Here is a 9,839-nt window from a genome sequence, read left to right on the forward strand (position 1 = left end):
GAGAGACATACTCTTTCCTCTTGCAGAGAGACACATAATCTATTATAGCGGGCGGTGTGCCTCTCCTCCATTATAGAGGACAGTGTGTCTCTCTTCCAGTATCTTAACATAACTGAAGGTTTGATGTTCTCTCTATCAGGACATTTCTATCATGTGTACTAATATCTGCTTAATTAAAAATAAACACTGTTGCCGCTGTCTGCTGTTCAATCATTAAAACCTTTTCACTATCATACATACGTAATATGAGACAGATAGATGCATGTATAATATGGAGTTACTACTCTTCGCCACTAGGGGACAGTACAGCCTGTTATATAGACTGTACATCCTCGAAGGACCAATAGCGACCTCTATTGGCGACACCCGATATGTACGCTCAAACCCACAACTCAACTCCTCTATATCCTCATTACAGTGGGATATTACAAAGCTAGACCAGCAGGCGTGTAGTATTCCACAATAATCCTGGCTGACTATTAGGCCTACTTTCTCTTCCCTCTGAGAGGCAAGCATTGTCCCTCAACCGCCTCCCTCTCTCTTCCCCTCTTCCTCAATCTCTTTATCTTAGTGTGAAAACATGAAGAGAGGGAGGGGGGAGGGGGAGTGGGGGAGAGAAAAGGAAGGTTGGACAGAGGGAGGGGGAGAGAGAGGCCGGGGGGAGAGAGAGGGAGGGAGAGGAGAGTATCAAGGCAGGAAATTGGCCTGGTTCCCAGTTGCTCTGAGGTAACAGAGTATCATATGGAGTAGTAGCAGTAGTAGTAGCAAAAGTAAGTGGGGACAGGGGAGAAAGAGAGAGACGTACAGATAGAAGGAGACGTTTATGGAAATAGAGAGAAGGATTGACAGATAGAGAGATACACAGACAGACCGAGAGACAGAAGCAGATGGACACATAGCTAAACAGACATAAACAGAGGAGGTGGATAGATGCAGATGGACAGATAGAGAGGAGAGATGTATGAGTAGAGGGGGGGGAAATGGACAGATAGAGAGGAGAGATGGATGGATAGCCAGGTGTAAGATGGACAGAGTGGAGAGCTAGAGAGAGAGAGAGAGAGAGAGAGAGAGAGAGAGAGAGAGAGAGAGAGAGAGAGAGAGAGAGAGAGAGAGAGAGAGAGGCGCAGAAACAGAGGTGTACAGTGCTCCTGCCTCTTGTCCTGGATGATTCGCTGTGTGAGAAAGGTTAACTGTCACTCCAGCTGTGGTTTAACCAGAGCCCCGCCCCTGCAGACAGCTAGGGGGGGAGTTAACAGGAGGGGGTGAGGGAGGGAAGGGACTACAGAAGACTATATAATGGGTGTAGAGAGTGTGACCGAGCAACTAGACAAAAGAGGGGAAAACTCAACCCGCCAGTGGCAGCCTGTTAGCAGCTAGCAGCTAGCACCGCCAGAGGAGCATTATGGTGCTAATATATGATTTGTCTCAATGGAGAGGTGGTTGTAGCGTTTAGTTTCTCTTGGGGAAGTATTGAAAATGGATCGAGGGGATCTACAGTTGCTATGCTAAGCTAGGCTTCTTGCATTAGTGATGGCTAGCAGGCTGTGTAGGTTATTATACTAATGCTAATAATAATAATAGCTGCAAGGCGCAATAACCAGTGTATAGCACGCAACTGCACGCATCCGCCTGATGTTGCACAATTTTTGAAAACAAAGGAAATGGTGGGTTCAGAGTGGCCACTGCTGGAGGTCACGTTAGGTTATTAACTCAGCAGAACTGCAACCCTTCTGCCAATCCCCTCACAGTGTGAGATAGGGCACCCAGTCAGACCAAAGCGCCTCTTCTGCTGGAAGTACTCAACCTGATTGACCTGACCTAACCAGATTTTTTTTTTTACAAAACCATTTCCTAGACCAGAGTGCTGGTAATAGCTTCAACGGCCCCAAAGTCCAAAGTTCCAACCACACCATGTGTGTGCAAGGATGGTGCATGCTCTTTTGGTAGTAGTACATCATTGTTTCGTTTTAGACCATAGACTCAAGGAGTGTGCCTTCACTGCCGTAAGTTATGGACCATTGCTTAGCAGTCCACCTAGACAAGCTGTTTCCTTACACCGTTAGGTACCTGGTGAGATTCAAACCAAGGACCTTCTACTCAAGTGCTCTACTCACTGAGCTATTGACAAACATGTACCATGAGTTGGAGATGGAAATATCTTGCAGAAAATAGGCACCATCTATCAGAGAATATATTCACTATCACTAAGAGATTTGAAATAAATAAAAAGATTTTCAGAAAACATTTGGTGGAATTCAAACCATGGACCTTCTGTCTTGGAGGTAAATGCTCTTCTCACCGAGCTATTGACTGACTGGTAATAAAATGGGAGTTCTTAATAGTATGAGAAATAGCCCTGTTTTCACCTACATGGTCTACGTGAAAATAGGGTGCAGAGTAAAATAAAGTAGGCGTCATGACTATTGGACAATAATCTATTCTAGGAGATGGTAAAACATGCCTACCTATTGTGTTACACCTTTGGGGGCCTTACTGCAGTTGTATTATACATATTATAATTATACATTGTATTATTTGGGTAGGGAGGAATCATTAAGAGTTGGTTTGGATGGAATTTGTGAATTGGCCTGGGAGGAGTTGATAAAAAAAATCATCCAAAAGAAAAGCAGAAAAAATAAACATAACATAAGGTGCCTTGTATTTGGTTTTTAAAGTAAACGAAACAGCAGAGTGTTCCTTGTAGGATTTTATTTTCACTTGAATTCAAGGTAGCAAAAATGGCTACAACTGAAATAGCAGACAAATAAACTCTAACACGTTACAATCAAAAGGTGCTTCACCACCTCGGAAAATAAAGCTTCTTTGTGTCCGCACACATGAATGAAAGCGTTGAACCAGCAGCGAAGGGCACACCGCCCCTACTGGCACACAATGCAAAATAAAGTACAAAATAACAAATCTGTATTGTTGTCTGTATGAGAAGTTTATATCAGTTTGACACAGTTTTACATCTTTAGTTCCCCTATGGTGAGAGAACTCATTGGTGTTTTGACTAAAAAGGCAAAAATGTAAGAACAATTATTCTGACAAAGGGTTTCCAAACCACTGGTGTTATTGCTGTTTTACTGGATGCTTGACGCGACACTCTCCATCAAACCAAGACGTGGTTGGATAATACCTGTCTGATTACATATAGGCACACACACACGCACTAAATAGATCACCATTTTTTACAAATGATAAAACTGAAATATCGTAGTGACAAAAGCACTAAATTCTATAATACAAAAGGCAATCACAGACTGCAAATGTCCCAGGAAGCCGCGCAGGGCCCTGTCCTTCACACTGTTCCCATAGCCTAAACACTATTCATTCACCGTCTTCACCAGAATACGGTGGACACGTGAGATGGGGAAAGTGATTGGTGAGAATGGAAAGGCCGGAGACCAATGAAACGATCCGTTCCCAAACGTAAAGCTCTGCCTCACAATACTTCAATATACTGACGACCCTCTCTCTTTCCAAATACAATCCTTTAAAGCCAATAAAACCAAAATATAACCTCGCTGGATCACTCTACTGCTCTAGAATATATCCACATGCCACCAAAACACACTGCACTCTGACCTCTAGGGGGCGTTCACTTTATATATTAAATATATCACTTCCATGCATATTTGGGATCACTAACGTCAGTCTTTTTTCTTTTTTTTACTTTCTTCAGGTTACCGTTTGAAAACAGACCCAGGGAACGACAGCACCACCTGCTGGGGAACAACAGGCAGGACCTCACCTTGAAGCTTTTTCCCTTTATAACCATCTTATGTCTATAAGAATACACCATGGCAGCTTCGTCTCCAGCGATACAACCACACAACCGTGCACGCACACATACACTCAGAGGTGGATGGTTGTGGTTGTGAAGGGCTATTGGTGATCCTTGTCTCCCATTATAGCCGGTGGGGTGGGGGGGTTGGGAGGCTAGCCCCGGTGATGTAGAGATGAAAACATGGCACGTTATGGTGGGTGGGCGGGAAAAGGGGGGAACAGGCCCAAGCAACTCAGAGTCCTTTTTTCTTCTTCCTCCTCTCTCCCGTGTCACCGTGTGGTAGTTCCTCCGCGACGTCCAGACAGACTTCAGTCATCAGTCAATGTGCGGCTTCTCCCCTCCACCCTGAAAACACAAAAATACATGGAGGCTTAACATCTTAACCAGTAGGGCTATAGCTAACTAGGACCGTGGCACCTTAACCACTGAGTTAAAGCTGACCGGACCGTAACCCTGTAACCACTAAGGCCCGTCCTGACAGAGCCGATCTTTTGGTGGTTCGGCCGACCGTCCAGACGGAGCCGGCGAATCCGGTGCCCGAAACCGCACATTTCTGACACCATGTCCGAGGGTGGTTTCAAATCGATCCGGACCTATGCGGTTTCGTGTTAGGATTCGTGTGGACGCCTAAAACGCAAACGATGACGTCATCGCCCCACCCTTCGACCCTCTAGCCAATGAATTTAGTCACTTTGCAGACGCTGGTAACCAACTGAACCGACTCAATGACTCAATTGCTAGTACATTTTTGACCTTTTTCACAGCAGGTTAATAACATTTCTCAGCATGTATCTTAGGCATCTTTCTCAGGAAATGCTCCCAGGTAAACTGCAGACACTGGGAATAATAACCCTAACCATAAGACTATCTTATCCTGCTCAACCAGCCACAGGGTCTCACAACTAAAGTGGAGCTTGGTCTACAGAAAAATAAGTTCTGCTGGGTTCATGGCCCCCTTGCAAATGGTTGAAAACCTTTCTGTAAAGAAAGAGATGGTCTTGGAGATTTAAGCACACCCATGTTCCCAATAGTCCCTAAATGTCCTACTGGAACAACAACCAGGGGATATATTTAGTCCAACCCAACACTGGCCTTGGTCCAGCTGCTCCTTGGTCCAAAAGGGAGTCAGGCTCATCTCCGTTCACTACAAACTACAGCTGGTCTTTCACTTCCTCTGACTGCAGGAAATTATAAACGGCGAGTCAGCAGAGAGAAATGGAAACACTTGATAAAACGTTCATATTTAAACAGTGACTCACAGCTTTAACAGCTTTAACACTCGAGCAGCTACAAGCTTCCTGTATTAGGCCATCAGCCTTGAAACCTATTTCTATAGATTCAAGTGGAGGCAGAACGAGAGCGGGAACGAAGGAGGGAGTGAGAGAGGGAGAAGGACACGAGCCAACATTCCTTCTCTGTTCCAAACACAAACAACGGGAGGGGGGCAGTAGCGACAGCCACAGAGGAAAACAACAAGTGCCGTTAATCTGGTGTCACGCCTCAAGCGGGGCACATCGGGGCTTCTGGGTAAATTAAGACATCAGTGGCAAAGGGACTTTTTAACTCTTCCACTGACTGGGGGTCCACTTTAAGACACTTTGAAACTGTGTGTCTTATTTTTTTTTAACGTGACTTTTGTACCTTTGTTTTGGTTTGATGCATGTTTAGTTTTTAATTCACACTTTTGCCCAAAGTGACTTCAAAGTGAGATAGAGATACATTCATTAAAGGAGAAGGTAGAGGTTAAACAGTACAGAGACAGGTCATTAAGGAGCAGGTAGGGGTTGGACAGTAAAGAGACAGGTCAGTAAGGAGCAGGTAGGGGTTGGACAGTAAAGAGACAGGTCAGTAAGGAGCAGGTAGGGGTTGGACAGTACAGAGACAGGTCATTAAGGAGCAGGTAGGGGTTGGACAGTAAAGAGACAGGTCAGTAAGGAGCAGGTAGGGGTTGGACAGTACAGAGACAGGTCATTAAGGAGCAGGTAGCGGTTGGACAGTACAGAGACAGGTTATTAAGGAGCAGGTAGGGGTTGGACAATACAGAGACAGGTCATTAAGGAGCAGGTAGGGGTTGGACAGTAAAGAGACAGGTCATTAAGGAGAAGGCAGGGGCAAGGGGTCAACCTTCTGTAGGATGCCTTCAGGTTAGACTGGGGACATTGGGGATCTTATTCAGCGTCTTTCAGTTGAGAGTCAAAGACCCAAATAATGTGCGGGTAACATGAATGTCTCCATGACAACAGATGTTGTTACCGTGAAAATGATCACCATTTTGGTCACTAAAGTCATTAGTAAAAGAATCGGAAATCATATATTATATGCTAGTTTGCATGAATGTCAGTGGCAGGTGGTTACCATGGCAAGCTGGCGGCCGATGTTGCCCATGGTTACGCCTCCAGAGAAGAAGATGCAGGGCAGCCAGGAGCGCACGTACAGGAAGTCAGGTGACGTGTACCTGAGGACATCCCACAACATGCCATTTAGTAACTATAGTTACAGACTCTTTACAGATATTGGACCACACTTTTTAAAAGGTAACTATAGTAATATACATTATTTGAAGGTTACTAGGATCAGATTTATAGAAACTATGCGGGAAATTCTCTTTAAATCTGCTTCTTCCTGCTAAATAACTTCCTGCATGTCTAGCTCTTGCGACAGTGACTTGAGTTCTGTGGAAGTTTTGATGACCCCCAATAACCTGCACCTAAGAAAGCCAATGTGGCCATTTTTTCTAATAGGTCACCACTCTTTTATTGCCTTGCACAGCACTTTTTTTGATAAAACCAGTAAAACAGGTCAATCATTACGTCATCAAAAAGCGGGCCCTTTTTAGAGCAAGCAAAATGGGAGGGGACCTACTGGTAGACTCCGTTGTACACCAGCAGCTGTGTGATGACTGTGGCCAGGAAAGCGGTGGTGATGCCCAGGCCGAAGCCGCTGCGGGAGCGGTCGAACGTCCACCACAGGCCCAGGGACAGCGCCGCCAGCGTGAGGGACAGCTGCACGTTGTTGGCAAAGTCCAGCTTCTGTAGGACAGCAGGTTAAGGGGCAAATACACAAGCAGACCTACAGTACAACTAGGAGGAGAGGAGCAGGTTGTTCTGCTTTTAGTCATTTAGATCTCGTTTCGTGCTGTGAATTTATTGTTTCCGATTTTAGAGCGTCTGGTTTGACAGTTAATGTAAACATTGTTGTGAACCAGCTTCAGGGAGTTTCAGAACTCAGTGAACCAGGTTAAAAGATGTTTAATATACAATTATTCTGAACAACAGTGTTGTAATGTCAGATTTCTTTCTGTGCAAGAGACTTAACAGCTAAATAATATATGAAGGAACAAGCAGAATATCAGTCCAATTCAGAATCTCTTTGTGCAAGACACACGACACATGTTGTTCAGATGTTGATGAACAGTTGTTCATCTAGTCGTGACTGAGTTTCTGGGTGAAAGGATACGACACTGGCGTGGTTGATGCCCACGAACACTGCGATGCAGCGCATGACGCTCGCCCACTCCCTCTTGAACTTATGGGGTTCCCCGAGGTGGCTGTCGATACAGGGGTACAGCAGGCCGATGACAGCTGGAACAGACAACCACTGTGCGTTAGGTCACGCCTCAGTCTTTGGTTAACACAGGATCACTTTCACTTCTGCATAAACGAGCCGTCTCTGTAGTTGCATATTTTCAGCAGTTCCTGGCTGCTTTAGTGGAGTTGGCCACCGCTGAGATCTTATTCCATTTTTCTTTTAGTTTTAGGAAAGAGGTTGATATGACTTAAAGCTGGTTGTTTAGAAAAAAGAATAATGACCAAAAATGTTAAAATAGTCAAGTCAAAAAAGTTAGAGGTAAATTAATACACGCATATATCAAACAACACTGTTTATGTTGTTATAGCCCACATACAAAATAGTCAATACTGTCCTATTACACAGCGAAACAGAAATACTAACACATGTAAAAATAAATTCACATATTTACTTGTATTATTAACATTTATTGTCATGTAAAGATGGGTTTCGCTTTCGGAAGAAGCTTAACCCTTTTTTGCATAATATGGACTTCCTTGTTATCCAGACAGGCGGGAGGAAAGCTCCGCCCACTTCCCTCACCCGTTATGAAAGCGACCAATCACAGAGCTGCTTACGCAGCTACGTGCACGGTAGTTTTATATTGGAGCCAATAGGAAGGCTTTTTCTGTACACACCAGGCAAGGACATACTCATTGAGCACCCGGACAAAACAACTGGAGTCTATTATACATGTATATCTATTTATATTAACCTAACAACAGCACAGAGACTTAGCAAATACTTAACCTTTGCATATCATGTTGTCCCTTTATTATACGGATATTCTCTACATTAAAATTCTGAAAACAGCTCCCCACTTCTCAGATCCTCCCCACTGCAAGCCCAACGAGTCTCACTTAAATAGCACTCACAACTTGGCTCTTAGAATACTCATATATATCTATAAATATCATTAGAAAAGTATATCAACATATCTCTTGTAATAAACGAACTTACCGGCCCCGGTCCCGCAGCAAGGAGGGATCCACCAGGCGGAGGAGAACAGCGTGCTCATCACCTCCTCAGGGAACAGCGTGACGTGTCTCTGGATCTGCAGCAGGTTGAGCACCAGCGCCAGAAACACTCCGACGGCGAACAGAACCAGACCCCGCCGGAGGAGGTTGGCGGCACGGTCGCTGTGCAGCGAGCCGTAGGCCCCCCGGAGCACCGTCGTGATAATGGACAGCATGTCTACGGCCTTCGGAGCCACCACCCGGTCCTCAGAGTCCCCCCGAGAAGGCGCACAGGAACACGTCCAGCAGTGGTCTTCTAGTCTGGGCATTTGAGTCTGGCACGACTGGAGGGGGGCAAAGTCACAAAAAGAGTCGGTACCCGCTGGTCTAGATCTAAACTGACCGGACTGGGCCGTGTTGGACGTCATATTGAGCCCCACGCTAACGGATTGAATGTATTTAGAAGTAAAGAAGCATGAAGTGTGCAGAGCTTGAAGTGGAGCTGTGCGCCTACCTGGATGTCTAATGTTGCAGACACAGTCCTCGGTTCTCTTCTTCCGCAACCTGGTGGAGAGAGTGTCGGCGGTTCTCTTTGGTCTCAAACGAAATACTAATACTGTTGTTTGACTCTCCTTTAGACAACTCGTCTCTCCTTTAGAGACGAGGGGGTCTTCAGCTCAGATCGATGTTCAGACTGACTCTGCTCCCACTGCACAAAACAATCACAGCTGGGTCGGGTGAGGATCGTCAGCCAATCAGAGCGCGGCGGGTGATCTGACGTGTCACCCCTGACCACGCCTCCTCCGGCTCGTACGGTATGATCAGGCGAGCTTTTTCGGTAGTCGGTGCTCGCGGGGAGGGTCAGGTGAAGGTGGTGCAGCAGGTGTGACCGGAGCTGCAGATATTCAACTGTTTTGGCCCGGATTTCTACTCGGGACAACTACATTATAAATAGTGAAGCAAATGAAACGAACTTTTCACAGACGATAGACCTATCTGTGATCTTCTGCTATGTACCATACGTTAACTTGGGTGCCTATATATAGAGATTTATTTATATTTTAACTTAAAGTAAAAACTAAGTATTTTTACTTTAGAATATCAAGCGATTGCAGATCTGAAAAATGCGTAAAGATCTTGCAGAAAATCGATAAAGTAAACCAGTACGCTAGGGTAGGTTAGTGGAGAGACTATTCCCGCAGTATAGGTATTGCGCGCGGGGGTCTGCTTATATAGCCCTAAAGGCGGCTGCATGCTTCAGCGTTGGTGTTACGTTGTTGCGCAAAATTTACTCAAAGCAATTCATGCTCCCTTTTAGGTTGCGCGTGTTGCCAAGCAATTTACCGCCAGAACAGTAGGTGGAGTAATATGTGGAGGAAAGTTTTTCGTTGAAGACGACCTCGAGAATGACGTCTTTGTCTGTGGGAGTCGTTGGTTTGTTTATGTGCCAGATCGTGTTCTCCCCATACACAGTGAATGATGGCAACAGACAGAGGAACAGGGGTGATGAAGTTGTTGATCATTGG

At 45.3% G+C, this 9,839-nt stretch overlaps 1 protein-coding gene across 1 annotated transcript; it reads right to left on the bottom strand.

The window, feature by feature from the left end:
- Positions 1-2,667: 2,667 nt before the first annotated feature.
- Positions 2,668-9,521, bottom strand: insig1 (insulin induced gene 1). The gene is made up of 6 exons (XM_056584444.1): positions 8,828-9,521; positions 8,318-8,657; positions 7,247-7,371; positions 6,653-6,819; positions 6,146-6,245; positions 2,668-4,135 (listed from the first exon to the last, which is right to left on the bottom strand). Exons 2-6 carry the CDS (start codon positions 8,640-8,642, stop codon positions 4,106-4,108), a joined length of 747 nt encoding a protein of 248 aa, XP_056440419.1. The 5' UTR covers positions 8,643-8,657; positions 8,828-9,521; the 3' UTR covers positions 2,668-4,105.
- Between the last annotated feature and the right edge of the window lie 318 nt (positions 9,522-9,839).

The sequence above is a fragment of the Gadus chalcogrammus genome, chromosome 23 (genome assembly GCF_026213295.1).
Source record: "Gadus chalcogrammus isolate NIFS_2021 chromosome 23, NIFS_Gcha_1.0, whole genome shotgun sequence".
In the NCBI taxonomy this organism is placed as follows: domain Eukaryota; kingdom Metazoa; phylum Chordata; class Actinopteri; order Gadiformes; family Gadidae; genus Gadus; species Gadus chalcogrammus.

Excerpts from the sequence above, each read along its gene's own strand:
- insig1 (XM_056584444.1), bottom strand. The coding sequence starts at position 8,642 with ATGCCCAGACTAGAAGACCACTGCTGGACGTGTTCCTGTGCGCCTTCT. Across the intron at positions 6,820-7,246 it reads GCATCAACCACGCCAGTGTC|AAGCTGGACTTTGCCAACAA; the intron begins GTATCCTTTCAC and ends GCTGTCCTACAG. Across the intron at positions 6,246-6,652 it reads GTGTACAACGGAGTCTACCA|GTACACGTCACCTGACTTCC; the intron begins GTAGGTCCCCTC and ends GGATGTCCTCAG.